A 21814-nucleotide genomic window follows, 5' to 3' on the forward strand; every position below is an offset into this window, starting at 1 on the left:
TCTAGGCCCTCTGCATGGTATGTAGTGCTGCCACTGAACCGCCAGCCTGGCCTTTGTGCTACCCTCTTAGAGCTCAGAGACAGCATAAATTCAAGCTGATCATCTCTGGAAAGGGCAAAGAGAGAGAGAGACACCAAAATTCACTCTGCAGGTTATCATAAACCAGCAGCTACCTGGTCTCCAACAGAAATCATTGCAGACATTTTCCTGAAAATTATGTGATTAAAGTGCACATTAAAACTAATCAGTATGTCAAATCCAGCCCAATTTCACAAGCCATTGATTTAGGCTGCAGGGTTTGTGATTTCTTCTGGTCAATAAAGATGAGGAAGGTGGGGGGCTGTGCAGTCTGTCTTCCATTCAAGAGCACCCCTCCCCTCCCTAGTATGCAAAAGGTATATCAAACCAGACCAAAGAAGACACAATAAAAATAAACCCTATGTCTGGTTCTGGGGCACTAGCTGGATCTGATAAGGCTGGTATGATACCACAGCACAGTGGTTCTCAATCCAGTCCTCACGACACACCTAGACAGATGGACAGATGTGCATACAATGGAGGCAGTGCATGCTAATCTCCCTCATGCAAATTCATTGTGGCTGTCCTGAAAACCTGACTGGCTAAGGGTGCCCAACAACCAGATAAGAACCACAGCAGGTAAGACATCGCAGCAGTTTCTACCAACCAACTGCACTGTGAGTCAGGGGCGTAGCCAGACCTCAGCGGGAGAGGTGACAAGAGCCCAAGGTGAGGGGGGCACATTTTAGCCCACCTCCCCTAGCCGCCGACCTTCCCCTGCCATTTTGACCCCCCCCCCCCACCCCCGCAAGGTACTTTTGCTGGAGGGGGACCCCAACCCCCGCCAGCCTGTCTTCTTCAGCACCAGTCTCCGGTACATTCGCTGATCTGTGCTGTGAGTAGGACTCACAGCACAGATCAGCGAATGCGCCGGAGACTGGCGCTGAAGACGACTAAGGCTGGCGTGGGTTGGGGACCCCTTCCAACAAAGGTACCTTGCAGTGATGAGGGAGGGGCGAACGTAGAGGGGGCCAGGACTAAATCTGTGGGGGCTCATGCCCCTTGGCCCCACCTAGCTACACCCCTGCTGTGAGTTCTTATTTATCATCATTTTAACATGTAGGCAGCATTATCACACAAATGGATAACCATTAGGGGCGGTCTTTTAAAAGTTTAATATCTGATAAAAAAATATATTTTCTCTTCAAGTGGCTAAATTTAGCTTTCTACATTCACAAGGCATTCAAATAGAAGAGGCAATTTTACAAGTGAGTTGACTGTGTAGATCAGCAATTTTATGTGCTCAAGTCAATGCTTATAAAATTGGTCTGGGGTACACACATAAAATCTCAGAAAGGTCAACACCTATTCTTATCTGATATACTTGTTGGTGGACTTAGAGGCAGAAAATGGAGAAAGTGGGTGCAGGTTTAGAATGTGTGTGTATAGTTTATAAAATACAGGCATAAGGACCAATTTCTATTAGCAAATACCCGCACAAATTTACACTTGCCCTGGCACAGATGTCACTTTCTGTGGGAGCTTTTGTACGCTTTCGTATAAAGACAAATATGTATATACATTGAAGCCAATATTCAGCCCATGGGAGGCAGCCTGCAGTTTAACCTCTGCTAAAAAACATATTTTCTCTTCAACTAGCTAAATTTAGCTATCTACATTCATAAGGCATCCAAATATAAGAGGCAATTTTACAAGTAACATAGTAGATGACGGCAGAAAAAGACCTGTACGGTCCATCCAGTCTGCCCAACAAGACAAACATATGTGTAAACCTTACCTTGATTTGTACCTGCCTTATTCAGGGCACAGACCGAACAAGTCTGCCCAACAGTACTTCCCGCCTCCCATCACCGGCTCTGGCACAGACCGCATAAGTCTGCCCTCTACTATCCTCGCCTACCAACCACCAACCCCTCTTCCCCCCACCTGCTCCGCCACCCAATTTCGGCTAAGCTCCTGAGGATCCCTTCCTTCTGAGCAGGATTCCTTTATGTTTATCCCACGCATGTTTGAATTCCGTTACCGTTTTCATCTCCACCACCTCCCGCGGGAGGGCATTCCAAGCATCCACCACCCTCTCTGTGAAAAAATACTTCCTGACATCTTTCCTGAGGCTGCCCCCCTTCAACCTCATTTCATGTCCTCTCGTTCTACCGCCTTCCCATCTCCGGAAAAGATTTGTTTGCGGATTAATACTTTTCAAATATTTGAACGTCTGTATCATATCACCCCTGTTCCTCCTTTCCTCCAGGGTATACATGTTCAGGTCAGCAAGTCTCTCCTCATACGTCTTGGAACGCAAATCCCGTACCAAGTGAATTGACTGTGTAGATCAGCAATTTTATGTCCTCGTCAATGCTTATAAAATTGGTCAGGGGTACACACAGATAAAAGCAGGCACTCAGAAAGCTCAACACCTATTCTTATGTGATGTCGTTGTTGGCGGTCTTAGGGGAAGAAAATGGAGAAAGTGGGTGCAGGTTCAGAATGTATGTGTACAGTTTATAAAACGCAGGCATAAGTGCCAATTTCTATTAGCACTTATCTGCACAAATTTACACCTGCCTTGGACTGATGTAATTTTCTGTGGGAGCTTTTGTACGCTTTCGTATAAAAGGCACATATGTATATACATTGAAGCCGATAATCAACCCATTGGAGGCAGCCTGCCTAAGTGCTGCAATTGCCACTGATCCCAGATATCCAATGCCGGGGCCATCTGCGGTGATCAAGGTTTTTTGGCCGGCTCAACCAGCTATGTCAATATTCAGCACTGGCCGATTAAGTTTATAGCGGCTAAACTTAGGACTGCTATTTAGATGGTCAATTTGGCCACTAAACTTAGCCGGCCGGTGCTTGAATATTCACAGATAGCCAGTTATATTGTGTGATATAACCAGTTAGCCACTATGTAGTAACTGCAAATACTTAGCAGAAATAGCCAGCCAACTATCTCCACTGAACATTAGCGGTTAGCTAGGAGCGGTTCCTCGACTGTTAAATAGTTCTGAGTATCAGGAGGACTGGCTCAAAAAAGCTCAGCCCCTAGATACTGGGCTAGATGGACCATTGGTCTGATCCAGTATGGTTACTCTCATTTAGGCTCCTCAGTTAAACTCTTAAATTTGTGCCCTATTTTCAGCCAAAATTAGGAGCCTTAAGTTTTTAGCGGAAATTTTCATTTTAAATTTACAAGCTTAGGGGTCCAATATTTAAAGAATTTATGTAATTAACTTTTGAGAATTATGCTCATAAATTGGTCTCCCTGGAAATTTACTAGGCTGAATGCATAAATGTTTACTCAAAATTTCACTAACCTCAAATTTAAGAGCATAAAAAGTGGGTGGTAACAGCGGATTTAGACTGGGGAAAATAAATTAGAAGCTTAGCACTAGACTCAAATCTGGGCAAACGGTAGGCCTAAATTTATGCGCATAACTTTTAAGCTCCTAAATTACGTTGACATTTCAGCTGAAAAGTTATGCTCCTAAGTTTGGCTGAAAATAGGGCACAAATTTAGGAGGCTCAGTATTTTCTGAATATTGGGCCCTATGCTTATTGGACCCGATATTCAGCCATATATTCCTAGACAATGCCTCTTCCCCTGACTGTAGTGGGATGGTTACCCCACAACGTGCATTAAAATGACCACAAGCAGCGTCTGTCTCACTCAAGAGTCTCCAGACTTGCTGTTAGAGTCCTAAATATCTGACAGAAAAGAAATTGAAAGTATCATGTTCCAGAGAATGAACACAGAATTCTGATCTCATTCTGCCAAAGTCTGTACAGCAAAATATTATATACACCTGACATCATGGGCTGTCATGTCAGGCACTTGGAATGGAGCTCTGAACATTCTATCTCACTCTTGCCTTCCAGGAAACTAATGATATAAAACATCAAAAGATGAATGAAGTTAGTATGTGTTATGATGTAAGAAGGTTGTCATTGGACAAGTCTGAAGACATTTCATTTTCTGATAATGAGATGGAGACCTTCTGCTTCTGAGCTTCAAAAGCCCAAGAACTAGAACTGATCCATCCACCCCTAGCTCTGTTTGCAAATTTGCAGCTTTCAAGGAGGAGAGGAAGGAGCCCCCATTCACCCCCATCTAACTCTTGTTGTGGATAATCTGTATGTCAGAGTAGACAGGGGACTGGGCTTGTTGAAAGAGTAAAGAAAATTGCAGATTTTATCCAAGAATATTAACACTTTTTGGTGAAATGAAGGAGCCCAGGATATGTTATGCATTCAACAGATAAGATAATCCCCGTACCTCAGCGATGTGCTATAAAATGAAACACTACATCACTTTAGAGATCAGAGAAATATCCTGAGAACCCGCTGAAGTTCACAAAGAAATCAACAGGTGGAATCAGTCAGCAGATGAGGCTTGCACTGAGGCTGCTGAATCATTGTCTCACATCAAAGATCACTTCCAGGACTGATTACAAACAGATCAGGGTATAAAAAGAGACACCTCTAAAGCTGACAGCCCTCCTCCCTGTGATGCTAATCCACTATCAGATTGTCTTGTGTACCTGACTTATGAAAGAATGAATACAGGGGCTGTTCAAACCTATCCCACCAATTCCATAGTCAGTCTGGTTTCCATGAGATAAATTGGAGACCCAGCAGATGCAAATTTATCTCATACATATTCCCTGCAGATATCCTGAAAAGGTAATTGGGTGCTTGGAAAACCATAATATGAGGTGGGGGAAAATTACATCCGTGAGGAAACTGTTGTGCAGTAACAAAACAATCAGGCAGAGAAAGGTAAACACCTTATTCTCATGCATAAATTTCCACTGCAGACAAAGACTGTTCCAGAAAGATTAAAGGGAGTGATAGGGAGAGTTGATGGCATGGATGGGCAGACTGAATATGCCATATCGTCTTCATCTGCCTACATTTTTCTATGTTTCTATATAAGAAACTTCATATTCTGTTAATGAGGCTGGATTCCAGCAGCAAATTCAGCCATACTGGTCACTATCCATGGTGCTGAAACTGTAAACCAACTCCTGTATAATGAAGTAGCAGGTCAGGCCAGCCATTTGCAGTGAAATAGGAGGCAGGAATCCCTTCCCTTGAGACAAGTTTTTCTACCTACTCACTCACCCTAGTCATGCTGTCTGAGCTCTTCAATGCTTCCTTAGAGTCTGGAGTGGTCCTGGAGGGCAGATGTGGTCCCTTCTGCACAAGAGTGGAAGTAAGGAGGAGGTTGGGAATTACAGACCTGTCAGTCTGACCTCAGTGGTATGTAAACTAATGGAAACACTAAAATAAAGGATTGTGGGGATTCTTGAATTGAATGGACAGCAGCACCCGAGGCAGCATGGTTTCACTAGAGGTAGCAATAATGCAAAAACAGAAGAAACAAGTCTTCGCACAAAACGTAAACAAAACACAAAACAGCGAAGATGACTAAAAAAAATTAAAAATAAAGACACTTCTGGTAAAAAAAACAAATGTAAAAGTTGATAAGATAAAATTATTTAAAAAACTACAGTTCCAGAGATAAAAAGTATAATGTGGTGGTCGATGTGTCAGTCTGACACATGAATTTTTAGCAACACCTTTGACAGAGTTCCACACAAGCAACTGATAAATAAACTGAGTACCCTCAGTATGGGACCTAAAGTGACTGACTGGGTTAAAAACTGGTTAAATTGAAGGAGACAGAGGGTAGTGGTAAATGGAACTTGCTCCAAGGAAAGGAATGTTATCAGTGGTGTTCGCAGGGACTGGTACTCGGATCAGCTCTTTTTAATATCTTTGTGAGTGAAACTGTGTATGAAAGAAGAGCAGGACTTGGGGGCGACTGTATCTGATGATCATAGGGTGGTGAAACAGATAGAATAGATGACTGTCAAAGCCAGAAGGATGTTTGGGTGGTGAAACTGTAGAATGATACGAGTTCTATACTCTAGATTGTCCCAGAACTTAGAACTTAATGTGTAGCATGATATGAGTTTAATTGTCAGAGATATTGATTTTGCTGGAATATATATATAGACTGCTCCAAGAAGTCTTTGCAGATTGGAGCAGTATCAGAAAAACTGGTCTGACCTTCACCATCCCCCTGAAGACCACTGATACTAGTGTAACAAAGGCTAGCTGGGTGGATACTTAAAAAGTCAATCACAACATCTCCAAAAGAACAAAAGTCTGATATATTGACAGCAGTATTGACACCCGCATGCACTTTTAGCACTTTTTATAGAATTAGGGGGATAATGAATATTGAATACCAGAGTTGAAATCTTAAATGCAATCCTATGGGATACTGGGAGCCAATGCTTTTCTACTAACAATGTGCATTTGAAGTCGAAGGGTGATGACTACTGTAATACTTTACTTAAAAGGAGTTCATTCAACAGTACTCATAACAGCAGAAAGAATCAATGTTCTTAATGCCACACCAATGAAGATGGATTTCATAGATCGAATCACATGTAATTTGAAAAAGCATTTCTTCGAGACATTAGAGATGTGTTGTTTAAAAGCAAATTCATCTAGAATTTAAGGAGGAAATCCAAGCAATTGAGGGACCCAGACATAAATATTGGTGCAGCACAAGTGTGCAATTTGTCTATTAATATCATCCCTTTGGTTTTACCAGCATTTAATTTCATCTTGTGCTGAAATAACCAATTAGCAAGATCTGAAAATTGTCTACAAATGCAAAGGCCTAACACTAATACAACTTAGTGACAATTCTATAAGTGAGCATCTCCTTGTAAACACCCTGATAGTTTGTGGGCAGCACCTATTCTATAACAGTATCTGGTCACCCAGACTCTGCTATAGAAATACTAGCGCAAGGTAGCATCAGCACACCGTAGATTCAGGCATTCATAGTTACACCAGTCTTAGAACTGCCACAACTGAATATACGCAAAGGGCACATACAACTTATAGTATTCTATAAAATATGCACACAACTGGAGACATACCCATTTCCCGCCCATGCTCCACCTATGTGTATGCATTTGGATGCTATAGGGCTTCTGAGTGCCCTTATAAAATAGCACTCAGGGCACCTGCATGCATAAGCGCTACTTTTTAGTGCATATATGCATACATAGGGGCATAAAACCTCAGGTGACTAGTTATAGAATTGCTCTTCTTTGGGGAGGTACCACCTAGGGTACGGAATATTTCTTATGCCTAAGAAGCAGAGTCTACCAAACATGACCTTTCATCATGTACATCCCAAGGGCTGTTGGCTGTTCCTGAACTCAGCGCACTGCTACTGACCGCTTCCCCATAATGTGTGCCTATTAAGGTGTTTCATTTAGGGTCTTTCGATCTCTCACTACTTCCTCCTCCCATTCCCTTTCTTGTAGTGTCCCACAGGGTTCAGTTCTCTCTCTTTTGTTATTTAACTTATATGTTAGTCCCTAAGCATTGCCCAGTCAATCATTTGGAATGAACTCGTATTTCTATGCAGATGATTTTCTACCGATACACTATACGGATCTACATTCAATCGATTTGAAACAAATTCAAGATTGCCTTTAGGAGGTTGCTAGGTGGCTTAATGAATATCGTCTTGTTCTTGACCCAGACAAGACGATAGCTACGTGGATTACAGATGTTCTACCTACAACCTTCTTTAAATCCAATCCTGTTTGACAGGCAGATTACTCCTGTATCTTCATTTAAATACGTGGGGATTTTTATTTATTGATTCTGCTCTCTCTTTTGGTCCACAGGTTTCTTACGTTCTAGAGACATGTCTTCTTCCTTCATCATCTTTAGCCCGTTAGGTACATGATAGACCTAGAATCTCTGTGTTCCTTATCATATGCATATACCAGTGCTCAATATGATTATTGTAACATTGTTTATGCTGGCATTACTAAAGCAAATCTAAAGCAATTACAGACACTTCAGAATACTGAAGCTCACATCATTTGCTGAGCTTCTAAATATGATAGGGCCACTCCTCAGCGCTTACATTGCCTTCCTATAGAAAATAGAATTAAATTCAAGGTTGACTGACTAACATACTCCTTCTTATCTGGCGACTTTGACTATTCCTTATAAACCAGCTCATACTCTTTGGTCACTTACTGATAATAGACTGGTCTTAGCACCAGCTTTTTATTTTCTTTCTCCAGCTTTGCGGAAATCACTGCCTCAACCGCTTACTCTTGCACTGCTTTAAAAACCTACTTCTTTCAATTAGCATTTGGATCCCAGTGATGTCACCTTTCACCCAATCATTTGAACAGTACCCTGTGGCAGGGGAACATTATAATATGTATTTTATATTTTGGGTTATGTTTGATTTTTGGGGGGGGGGGTGAATGATCTATGTTTCTTGTATGAATTGAATTGAATTTGTTTTCTTTCCTATAATTTTATGGAATTCTTTAGATATTTTTATATTATATATATTGTATATTGTAAACTGTTCTGGCTTGCTTTGCAAATAGTGATGATATAAGAAAATAATAAACGATAAACGATTTGCATCATGCGGACATTGTATCATATCTGTTACATGAATGTTCTCCCATGCTGCCCATAATGGTGTCATTCGTATTCTGCTGACATATCATATTTCTGTTATATGATTGTTCTACTGTGCTGTTTTAACGTATATGTTTCTGACACTCTAAGTAAAAAATAATGTGTCTTATGTCAAGCTGTACACGACCGTCAGTGAATTTTTTTATGAAGGTGGTTAATAAAATGTTTTACCACAGCTGCTGCTACTACACAGCTCCCCCCAAACCCATAAAGACAGAGTCAATCACTTAACCATAAGAACATAAGAATAGCCATACTGGGTCAGACCAAAGGTTCATCCAGCCCAGTATCCTGTTCCCAACAGCGGTCAATCCAGACCACAATCACCTGCCAGAAAAACCAAATCGTAGCAACATTCCATGCTACCAATCCCAGGGCAAGCACTGGCTTCCTCATGCCATGTCTATCTCAATAACAGAATATGGACTTTTCTAAACCTTTTTAAACCCAGATACACTAACTGCTGGCAACGAGTTCCAAAGCTTAACTATTCGTTCAGTGAAAAACTATTTCCTCCTATTTGTTTTTGAAGTATTTCAATGTAACTTCATTGAGTGTCCCCTGTATCTATACTCTGTGAAGGAGTAAACAAAACCAATTCACTTTTACCTGTTCTGCACCACTCAGGATTTTGTAAACCATCATCTCTCCCCCTCAGGCATCTGTTTTCCAAGCAGAAGAGCCCTAACCTTATTTATTTTTAAACACTTCCAACCCGCCTATAAACTAGGCGGTTTCCATAAAAACAAACATATTAATGTAAAACATTAGCAATTAACAGAAATATAACATAAAATACTACTAACCTAATTCAAAACATAAGGTGCTGTCATAACTTCAAAAACTGCACTTTATAAATAGCATGTTTGAACAAAAAGTTACGTTTTTAATAATTTCTTAAAAATTGCTGGAAACTAGTAGTTAATCGAAGCTGACCTGGCATTCCACATTAACGTTCCTGCTACAGAAAAAGCAGAAACTCAAGTAAAGACATAATGTACTGAAGACACCAATTGCAAACTCAGACATTTTGTGAAATCTGAACTTAACGACCTTCCTGATATAAAAAGTGAAACTTGGCCAAAATACCAAGGCATTTTACCATATATTAATTGATGAATTGTACTCAAAACTTTATGCTGCACTCGATATTTCACAGGTAACCGATTAAGTTGTTTGAAAAATGGAGTTATATCTGTAGGATATAAGCGAACAATAAATAAATAAACACCAAAAACCAATTAATAAGCTTAATCCTGTACTCTGGAACACCCAAATAAAGAGAACTGCAACAATCAATTTTTGACAAAATCATAGCCTGAATAAACACTCCTAAAATCCACTGTACATAATGTGGGTTTTAAACGAGACAACATCCATAATTGATGGAAACCTGATTTAACTACATGCATAATTTGTTCTTTCATTAAAAGATGACAGTCCAAGATTACATATGAGGATTAGCCTTTCCTCATATGAGAGGTGTTCCATCCCCTTTATCATTTTGGTCGCTCTTCTTTGAACCCACTCATTCTGCAATATCTTTTTTGAGATAAGGCGACCTGAACGGAACGGAACACTCAAGGTAAAGTCACACCACGGAGCGATACAGAGGCATTATAGTATTCTTGCTCTTATTTACTATCCCTTTCCTAATAATTCCTAGCAAACTGTTTGCTTTTTTGGTGTCGCCGCACAGTAGGCAAAGGATTTCAGCGTATTGTCTACAATGACCACTAGATCTTTTTCTTGGGTGCTATCTCCCAAGTTGGACCCTAGCATTAGGTAAGTATGATTTGGATTATTCTTCCCAATGAGCATCACTTTGCATTTGTCCACATTAGATTTCATCTGCCATTTGGACGACCAGCCTTCCAGTTTCCTAAGGTCTTCCTGCAATTTTTCACAGCCCACATGTGTTTTAAAAACTTTGAACAGTTCTGCATCATCTAAAACTTTAATCACTTCACTTGTCATTCCGATTTCCAGCTCATTTATAAATATGTTAAAAAGCACAGGTCCCAGCACAGATCCCTGCGGCACTCCAATATTCACTCTCCTCCATTGAGAAAAATGTTTGTTTTCTGTCCAATAACCAATTCCTGATCCGCAACAGAACATTGCCTCCTATCCTATGACTTCTTAATTTTCTCAGGCATTTCTCATTAGGAACTTTGTCAAAAGCTTTCTAATAATCTAGATACACTACATCAACAGGCTCACCTTTATCCACGTTTATTCACGCCTTCAAAGAAATTAAGCAAATTGATAAGGCAAGACTTCCTTTGGCTGAATCCATGCTGACTCTATCCCATCATAAACCATGTTTGTCTGTGTGTACCGCAATTTTTTTTTTAAGGTTTAATGGTTTTTATTCAGAATCAAAAAACAAATCAACATGGACCTAAACAACAAGATAAAACAAAAATATTGAGCGATTACATAATAGCCATACTTAGCATAATAAGCAAAGAGTTTTTGTTTTGTGAGAAAACTCCCCACACCCTCTTCCCCACTACCCTGGTTCACTTTCAAATTTTAACTAGGCAAGATCACCCCTCTCCCCCTAACCCTACTGAAACCCATATCGTAAACGTTCACGAAGACCCGGCGTCTGGGATCTTATAACCCCAGGCCATATATAAAAGGTTAATGTCCAATATTCCCAATCCACCCTCCCCTACCCCTAACGTAACAGTACTAACTTAGGAGACACACAAACTAGTTTAATACTGCACTTCCAGCTTTATGGGAGATAGTTTATAAATAGACATAAAAGCCCTTCTTCCCTTTGGGGAGTTCCTAACAGCCCTCGCCTCCCATAACATAAAAGCGTGCAATCTATTTCTCCAATATCAAAAAGGAGGCTCCTCTTGCATCCAATACTTGAGTATGCACTTTTTCCCCAATGCATAAGCTTTACTCAATAATAAGTGTAATTTTTATCCGAGATCCCACACGCCTTCCGTTTATTAAGCAGAACTCCTTTTCAGGAAAAGGCTACACGATGATCAAAAGGAATCCTTAAGTATCAATGGAGAGATCTCCAAAATGCTTGAATGCACTACATCGCCAAAAAGCATGAAAGAAAGTATTGTCCCCCTGCTGACATTTGGGACAGTGTCCAGTGGGCACCCACCTGCTCTAGCTGCCTGATATTGTGATATATATGCCCTGTGAAGTCTACGGTATTGACTCTCCTGAAGTTCAGCACCGCCCACCTGCTTTGGAATAGCTTTAATGAATTTTAGGAAATCCACCCCATTCAATTACCGTAATTTTTTTAATAACGGTTTCCACTATTGTGCCTGTTACTGGGCTCTAATTTTCAAGATCACCCCTGGAACTCTTTTTACAACTCACCACTACATTGGCCACCTGAAGTATGGAAAAACTTCAGGTACCAAGGAAGATTTTAATGACAGGTTACTGATCACTAACAGCAAGTTCAGGTTTGAGTTCTTTCAGTACCCTAGGGTGCATGCCATCCAGTCCAAGTAATTTACTACTCTTTAATTTGTCGGTTTGGCTCAGTACGTCTTCCAGGTCTTCCGCATCGTCACCCTTGAAAAAACTTCTGGTACAGGTAGAGATCTCTTACTTTTTTTTTCATAAAGACTGAACCATAGAATTCATTCAGTCTTTGGCTCTAAATAACCATGTTGGCTGTCGTTTACTCTTCTTCTAACCTCTGCAGCAGATCCTTTTAGCTTCTTTTTAACCATTTTCCTCATTTTATCATAGTCGCCCTTTCGAAAAATAAATGCTGCTACAGTTGATTTCCTTTGTGACTTCATTCCAGATATTAGCTCAAATTTGATCATGTTATGATCACTGTTTCCCATTGGGCCCAACACCATTACCTCTTGGGGTAACTGAAATTGCCCATTATTATACTGCAAGGACCAAACACAATTACCTTATCTCGGTACAGAACAGGCAAAGACAGGGAAGTACAGAAATGACAAGTAACGGTAATTTAGCACTCTGGGATTGGTTAAACTATGTAATTTCCCCCTCACCGATCCAAATTCAATGCAATCCAAAAATAATACTGAAAGAAAAGGATACAAGGCTCACATGTGGGATACAAATGCAATAAATAAATAAATACAGTATCCGTTGTTCTTCCACTGTTCCATCGTTCTTTTTCCTTGTTCTATTCCCTTAACGATACTTTGACTTTGTCTTAACTTAACTCCTCAAAATGTAACCCATAATCGAGTTGTAACAAATTGTATTTCCATCATTACAATGTATTGTAAGCCACACTGAGCCCGCAAATAGGTGGGAAAATGTGGGATACAAATGCAATAAATAAAAATAAATATTACTGGAAAAATATAAAAGCTGTTTTATTAAGTATATTGGCAGCAAGACCAACTAAACTTAAGCAGAATTAACCAAAAATGATGGCAGAACACCTGCTTCATGTACCTGTCCAGGCAGGATAAAAATAACGCACACTACCCTAATCCTAGAACTTACAGGACACCTGACTCCCAAGACACTAAGAAAGGAAAGAACAGTTCAACCTGACACTCTTGCACTCACGAACACCGGATCCAGAGGTAGTCAGGGAGCTGTTGAACTCCTCCGGGTAAGGCAGGCACCACAGCTGTGATAGTAGATGTTCTTCCCTCCGGAACAGCAGCAGCAGAGGCCCCAGACTGGTCAGCAGATGGTAACTCTCCCTAAGCAGGGCAAGAGCAGGAGGGTGGCTACTGGTTTAATGAGCCATTGTCCTATGGCCAGCTCAGCTGGAAAATCTTGAAGGGCTGACTATGCTACAAAGAACTGAGAATTTAAAAAATAAAAACAAAGCAAAACACTTGAATCGGAGCTTACCTATCCTGATATTTCTAACTGCACCGAACCAACACATGAAAAACACCTCCAAATCAACAACTTACCAAGGAAGTTAACTTGCCTCACACTCTTCTGATATCATTCCTTTATCACTGAGCACAAGCACTAAACAGATCCATCCATATGTCTAAAGTCCCGATTGCTGCCCTTCTCTCAGTACTCTTAAAAAAAAAAAACCTCCCAATCCCATCCCTACTCTTCTTCCTCTTTTTCAACCAGACCTCTTCCAGAGAAGAGATTCACCAACAAATGATAGTACAGGTTGCCACAAAAGCTATGGAGAAATCTTTGGTTATATCTCAGGCAAGCAGTAGCCTATGAGCCTCACATTACAGGATCTATTCAGGCACAGTCATAGCTCAAAGCGCAGCCCAGGTCCACAGCTCAGTATTCACAGAGTGCTTTTTAAGCTTTGAAAAGAATGTGAAAGAGAGAAATCTATAAGCATAATTCTTCTCCAAAAAACGTACAGATATTAGACATACAAGAAGAAAACAGGAATATCTTACACAAGTTTGAAAATAGACTAACATGTTCAGAGAACTAAGTCTTCAAAAATGTCCCCATCGCTTTCAGGCTTCAGAACGCTCATCAGCGTTCCACTACAAAAGCAGCCCTACCACCCTTCCAGCACTTTGGACCACAGCAACACAGGCAGAGAAAGTAAAATAATTGAAGCAGTGGAGAAGAATGGTGCTAAAAAATGCCTTCAGTGCCACTCCACCATACACCTCACACTCATCCAGAGATACAGAAAACAGCAGACACAGCTGAACACCCCATCACCCACCTACACCCCCTACCTACACAGCCATACCCCAAAAATATATTCCCATCCCTCCATACTATAACATACCTCCACCTACTCGCCCCAAATATATTTTCCAGATCCCTAAATATACACCCCCATGCACACAACACCTCATCCAGACTCCTCCTCCTCACAACACATCCTCTCCTACATACGGCCATACCCCCTAAAAATCACACTATTCTCCCCCCCCCCCCCCCCCAACACACATACACACCTTTTTAGTAGGTAGCTGCCTTGAGCAACAGCTACAGTCAATGCAAAGCAATATATCCTGACAACTACACAAACTCAAAAAGAACCCACCTGCACATAATTCTACCCTCAAGGAATGTACATAGTGTGTAAAATAATGGCAGTCCATCCATCCAGGTCAATGGTTTTTCAAAACTGCCCTCATTTATATAGCAAAGTTTCTATTTTCAAAAATATGACATCCAATTATGCATTGCATGATCTTTATGGGAAGGGTGGCTCTGGAGTAAATATGATTGTTAAAATTTAACTATCAAAATCTAGGGATGAAACTTGAGGGCGGAACAAGGTCAGAAAGTTCACCTTGAGTACCTAAAATGTTTGCACGGTCCCTTATTTCCAAAGCCACAGCTGTGCATGCTTTTCTGCTGCTTGTTTCGTTATGTGCTGTTGAGTCCATGTCAACTCATGGTAACCCTATGGCTAGGTGTCTTAAGCACTGCTTACATTTAATAACCAAGAAAAGCCCAATAATTTAAATCTCTAACCAGTTACTCAAAAATACAATTTTAAAAAAATAATCTGACACTAAGCTATTATACTTTTAAAATAAACTCTACTGTAACTTCCTAGATGAATGGTGTGTGTCCCCCCCCCCCCATGGGTGACGCCAACCTACAAGGAGTTCCACATCACACTAGACAACTAACTTAATAGCTATTCACCATCTTTTAGGAGTTTCCAATCCCTTCCTTAGAGCCAATGTGTAAGTTCCCTACAGCCAGTCGAGAACTGTATTAAATTCGTCTAGTAAAAAGGCATCCAGTGTATATTTTGTTACTTTTCATTCCTTTGACCCAAATGGATTGGCTACAGGAGCTTCCTAACTAAATAAAAAAAGCACAGAATCAACAAAACAGCCATTCAGCACCGAAAGAGGAATATGGAAACATTACGATAAAGCAGACAAGAAAACAGGATAAGAGAGAAAAGTAAAATTTAAAAAAAAGCCAAAAAAGAACCATCTCCAATAAGATCAAGATCCAAAGTGAAGAAGCAAACCAAAAAAATTAAGAAAAAAAGGCCAGAATGAACCAACTACTACTAATCATTTCTAATGCGCTACTAGACGTACACAGCGCTGTACACTTTAATATGGAGAGACAGTCCCTGCTCGACAGAACTTACAATCTAATTAGGACAGACAAACAGGACAAACAAGAGATAAGGGAATATTAAAGTGAGGATGAGAAAATAAGGGTTCTGAACAAGTGAATAAGGGTTAGGAGTTAAGAGCAGAAAAGGGGGGAGAAAAGTGTGCAACCAAAAAACCAGGAGGCAACAGGATCAAAAGGAAATGGGAAATGGCCCCCAACTCACCGCAGAGAAGTTGTGCGGTCCACACTGCTCTCCCCGGTATTTACAGGACAACAGCATATCCTCCAGCTGGTGGCCCAGACGGTCCATGAAGTCCCAGCTGATCCCGTCGAAGCTGCGCGGCGGCAGGAAAAGCCGAAAGTCTGCCAGTTTGCGGAACCACTTCCGGCGGTCCTCGCTGAGCAGGTCCAGCAGGAGGGGCCGAGCTGTGCGGTTGGCTAGCAGGAGTCCAAGCCACTGGCCAGCGTGGTAAAGATCGCTCTTGCTCAGCCGGTAGAAGCGGACTGGGTTGTTGTTGCACAGGGTGACCGCGGGAAATGCCAGCTCCCGGCTCCACTCCAGGTGCATGGTGGTGTGAGAGGGGAAGGAGAGCCAGTACAGCAAGCGATTCGAGGACCAGGCCAGTAAAAAGCCCAGGGACGTGCACAGTGCCAGGAACCAGAAGGCCCGGTGGTGGAAGGCCAACTTTGGTGAGTAAATGTACTTGAGACCGTGCAGTTTGCTCTGGCGCACAAAGATAAGGGTCAATTGGGCTTGGCGGTGCCTCCCATTGCCCTTTTCTGGGGTCCAACTGGTGGCAGGCTGAAGTCTCTTGTTTACAGCTCCCTCTACTGGTCTCATGCTGGTACTGCAAATGCTGATATACCCGGTACCCCCCTGATGGGGTCAAGTTGGGCTTGGTGTTCCGAGTGCCCTTTGCTGGGGTCATGTTGGTCCTGGTGCTCCCTACCGGGGTCGATTTGGTATTGTAAGTCACAACCCCCTCCTCTACCCGGCTCAGGCCGCTCCTGCAGCTGCTTACTGCGCCCTCTGCCGGACTCGAGCCAGTACTGCAGGCCTTGCAGGTGCTCACTGTGCTCCCTACCCTGCGCATTGCGCCCTCTGCTGGGCTCGGACCGGTACAGCTCTTGCCCTTCCTCCGCTCCTCTCGGGCCATGGTTCCCCCCCGCCGCACCCGGCCGGTGCATGGGCGCGCAGAGCCCTGGGAGCAGCAGCAGCAGGACAGTGCCGCCGCCCCCACCCCCTCCTCATCCAGTCCGGCGGCCGCAGCCCGATGTCTGGCCTATCCGCAGTATAACGAGGAGGAGGGGGGAGGAGAATGCTGCTTCTTTATTCTTTTTCCGCTTTCTTACCGCATTGCATCCCTCCGGTGTAGGGGGCGGCGGGAGTTGCTCTTGCCGTCTCCTGTCGCCGATCGTGATCCACTCATCCGTGTATCCCGTGCGCATCCCCCTCTCCCTGGATCCAGGCGAGATCTGAACCCTCCCAAACTCTCGCCAAGGAATGATCGGAGCCTGCCATCAGCCGAGAGGGAGGGAGGGGGTGGTGGTCGTGGACAACACGCAAGTAGACGGCACAGAAAATACAAATAATCCCAATAAATGAAGCCGGCTGCAGCTCCGGTGTACGCCGCCAGACGCTGAAACTTCCTTTCCTGCAGCTGATGCTGCTGATTGCAGGGTGAACGGGGTGGGGGGAATGCAGAAGAATGTTCTCCCTTCTGTCACGGCGGGCGGGGCAAGGTTGGGGGGGACACAGACCGTCGGGATCCAGAGCCACTCCGGGAAAGGCAAGAGCTCCCAAGCGCTCGAAATACTGACAATAGACTCAAAATAGCAAAGAGAGACCAGTGCAAAATGGACAGCGTTTAAATGACTAGCTGTGTGAAGAGCCCTGAGGCTGAAAAGATCAGAGGAGATAATGAAAGATGTAGGGGAGGGAGTGAGGGGTTGAAAATACTAGAGGAGACACTTGTAATATGCAGGAAACCAGAGCTGATAGGAACAGGGGGACTGGGAAATGCAGAGAGCATAAAGGCTGAATTATCAGCTGAGATTCTGGCAAAATGTAGAGCAAGCAGGTACTGAAGATAGGATCAGGGGTTCTAATAAAATAGGGCCTAAAAGATAGTGCAAGGAACCAGGGTTGAAAATGCCAGGGGAGACTCCGGCAGAATGCTCTTTCACTGACATCTAATGGTTAGAAAGTTACTGGAAGCTGAACTTGAGCATCCAGCCACATAAGCCAAGGCCAATTATGCTAGGTTCCATTCCAGCGCTGACTCCCCCCATCCACTCTAAGGTGAGATGCTTCTTCCAGAGCCATGGCAGGACAGGTGACAAAACAAAAAAAAACAATGAAAGGACCAGAAATACTGAAAGCAACACATGTGGTCAGAGCAGCAGGCTGTGAACCAAAGACCACAATTCAAATCCCACTGCTGCTCCTTCTGAGCTTGGGCAAATCACTTAACTACTACTACTACTTATTTCTATAGCGCTACTAGACATACACAGCACTGTACACTTGAGCATGAAGAGACAGTCCCTGCTCGACAGAGCTTACAATCTAATTAGGACAGACAAACAGGACAAACAAGAGATAAGGGAATATTAAAGTGAGGGTGATAAAATAAGGATTCTGAACAAGGGTTAGGCGTTAAAAGCAGCATTAAAAGGTGGGCTTTTAGCTTAGATTTGAAGACGGTCAGAGATGGAGCTTGACGTACTGGCTCAGGAAGTCTATTCCAGGCATATGGTTCAGCAAGATAAAAGGAACGGAGTCTGGAGTTAGCAGTGGAGGAGAAGGGTGCAGATAAGAGACATTTATCCAGTGAATGGAGTTCCCAGGGAGGACTGTAGGGAGAGATGAGAGTGGAGAGGTACTGAGGAGCTGCAGAGTGAATGCACTTATAGGTCAATAAGAGGAGTTTGAACTGTATGCGGAAACGGATGGGAAGCCAGTGAAGTGACTTGAGGAAAGGGCTAATATGAGCATAACGACCCTGGCAGAATGTTAGTCATGCAGCAGAATTTTGAACAGATTGAAGAGGAGAGAGATGGTTAAGTGGGAGACCTGTGAGAAGCAAGTTGCAATAGTCTAAGCGAGAGGTGATAAGAGCGTGGATGAGGGTTCTGGTAGTGTGCTCAGAAAGGAAAGGGCGAATTTTGCTGATATTATAGAGAAAGAAACGACAGTTTTTAGCAGTCTGTTGAATATGTGCAGAGAAGGAGAGGGAGAAGTCGAAGATGACCCCAAGGTTACGAGCTGATGAGGGACAGGAATATACCTACCATACCTGTATATAAGTCCCCTTGAACTACCACTGGGAAGGTATGAGCTAAATACTAAATACAATTTAAAAAATAATACTTAACCCTTCATTCCGTCAGGTACAAACTTAGGGGTCCGTTTAACAAAACAGCAATAAAACGTTTCCTTAGTGCAGCCTTGCTCGGGTCTTTTTCACACATGCCAAAACACCATTTTCAACATTGGGGTAAAGTGAATGAACGAATGGCCATGCACTAACTTTGGAAGTCTCGGCAGCCATTTTAAAGAAGCAGCAGCAGAGGGCAGAAAAGAATGGGGTTCTTTCCTGCTCCAAAGAAGCCACTAGACTACCAGGGTGCCTTAAGGAAGGGGGGGGGGGGGTAGCCCAGCCCATGCAATAGCCAGCCAGCCAATAGCCAGCGCAGCACACCAAGGAGGTTTAATGACAGCCCACGCAATAGCCAGCCAGCCAGCTGTACTGCTATGGATTTACAGCCTGTCTCACTGACACAGACTACTCAATAATTACTGTGGATTCTTTTGGATTCATATTAGGTAAATGAGACCTTTATTAGAGGTGCTAAAATCTACAATGATTAAGATATATACAATGATTAAATCATCTAACTAAAAGAAAGCTATAAGACAGATATATACATATTATACATACAACATCACTGGTCAGGAATTTCAGGCCCTTATCTCATCAGCTGGGAGGCTGGTTGCAGCGAAAGCCCGAAGTCTCATGACCAGGAACATGTCTTTTCTGCACGGTGCGTCCACCCACAGATGAGCCTCAAAACTCTGCTGCAACAAGCCCCTCCCTTTTATAAGGCTTAGAACTCATGTTCAGAGCTAAGGAAAATTACAAGAATGTACATGAGGATGCAGTCACATGCTTCCGGCCCAAGTAAACAAACCACTGGCCAGGTGGCTCATCTCTTGAACTCTGAGAATATCCTGTTTCCCTTCTGCACAAACTGAATTGATCAGAGACATGCCTTATCTTCCACATTCCAACTTGTTTTTGTATTTACAAGGAAAGTTACTTTCGGTCAAAGACAGAAGATTTCAGAGTGTATTATCGGACAAAGCAGGGTTGAAAAGCAATCCTTTACATCTTCCATTACACCAGCTAAGGAAGGCAGTGAAGGGTTGATGCTAAAGTGATGTCAGACACTAGCTTGATTGGGCCGAACTTCTGGTCACAGCTTAGGTGTTTGGGCCCAAACAGCTGCAAGACGAATGGAAAATACTTTTTTTTTAATTACTTTCTTAACTTGTACTTCATTATTAAGTACAAAAGTACAGGTTTTATTTGTAACAAGTTGCAAGTAAAAAGTATTGGGGGAAAAATGTAACTTGTTACATGTAAAAGTACTGCAACTGCCCATCTCTACTAATTGGTTAGTGTGTGGCAAATGTACCTATGCTGATTAGCATAGAACACAACCCCCTGCACCAAAAATATTTTTTTTTTAGCATGTGGGTAGTGTGCACACATCCCAAAATTACCATGGGGCATCTCAGCACACCCCACCGTATGCCATTTGTTGCTGTGGTAAGCATGCATTAGTGCTTACCAGGGGCGTAGCCAGACTGGCAGGAGGAGGGGTCCAGAGCCCGAGGTGAGGGGGCACATTTTAGCCCCCCCCCCCCGCCATTGCCAACCCCCCCCCCTGCCGCCGCCGCTGCCACCACCACCAACAATTTTGACCCCCCGCCGACAACCCTCTCGACCCCCCTCCCGCTGCCAACCCGCCGTCGCCTACCTTTGCTGGCGCACGTCCAGACCTTGCGCCGGAAGAAGAGGGCCTCAGCTGGCAGGGGTTAGGGTTCCCTGCCAGCAAAGGTAGTGGAAGGCAGGTTGGCAGCGGGAGGGGGGGGGTCGAGAGAGTCGTCGGCAGGGGGGTCCAGGTCCAAATCTACGGGGGCCCAGGCCCCCATGGCCCCATGTAGCTATGCCACTGGTGCTTACTGCAGCTTTGTAAAAAGCCCCCTTAGATTGTAAGTTCTCTGGGGACAGGAATATATCTACCATACCTGAATGTAACTCCCCTTGAACTACCACTGGGAAGGTATGAGCTAAATACAATTTAAAAAATAATACTTAGAAAAATACAATTACTGAAACCTCATCTTATCAGGAAGGAACCAGGCATTATTTATCTCACTTTTTGGTTTCCACAAGACCTGGCTGCAGAATCCCAGATTATCATTTAGCAATTCTGTAGCAGCAAGTTGGGAATGTGCCTGCCTCCTGAGCCAAGGAGAGGTGATTGACAGTTCTTTTCCACTCCTGGAAACCAAAACAGGATAAAAATGCAGATGTAGCTGACTACAAACTCCTCTCTCTGCAAAAAGCTTGTCATTTGGCTTTCCTTTCCTCCATTTGTTAATACATGGAATATATCTGGCCTGGACTTCCAGGATGGTATTTATGAACAGAATCCACATCTCATGTAAATTGTTGACCTTTGCAGCTGCTCCTCTAAGATTTTTTTTTTTACCGATCCATTTGAAGGCGGCACTGAAGAGGAGGGAGTGTGCTACACTTTCCTCCACAACAAAGGTACGGGGGAAGAGGGAGCCACTAAACCTCCAGGAGGGGGTTTGAGCTTGCGGCCCACTGGGCCTTATTTTTTTGGATGTGAAGGGTGTTAGGGGGGCTGGAGATCCATTGGATATCCAGCTCTCCCCCCCCCCCCGTGTTGGGGGGGGGGGGGTTGGAGGGACTGAAGGTCCACTGAACCTCTAGCCTCCATGTCGCTGTCTGGGGGGGGACTCAGGGGGGGCACTAGGCCTCCAAGGTCTTGCAGTTGGAGGGGGCCCCTGTGTTCAAACAAGTGTGGGAGGATTTGCCTGAGTGCACGCTCAGGCACAATCCTCCCACACTTTTACCCCATGATCAGAGATAATAAC

General features: G+C 43.2%; 1 protein-coding gene across 1 annotated transcript in view; it reads right to left on the reverse strand.

The window, feature by feature from the left end:
- Window positions 1–17247, reverse strand: part of LOC115481955 (acid-sensing ion channel 2-like) — a 263330-nt gene extending 246083 nt beyond the window's left edge. The window contains 2 exon segments of the mRNA XM_030221447.1: window positions 15842–16495; window positions 16497–17247. Of these exon segments, the coding sequence (XP_030077307.1) occupies window positions 15842–16495; window positions 16497–16775 (933 nt within the window). The 5' untranslated portion in view covers window positions 16776–17247.
- Window positions 17248–21814: the final 4567 nt, after the last annotated feature.

The sequence above is a fragment of the Microcaecilia unicolor genome, chromosome 12, assembly GCF_901765095.1.
Source record: "Microcaecilia unicolor chromosome 12, aMicUni1.1, whole genome shotgun sequence".
Lineage (NCBI taxonomy): Eukaryota > Metazoa > Chordata > Amphibia > Gymnophiona > Siphonopidae > Microcaecilia > Microcaecilia unicolor.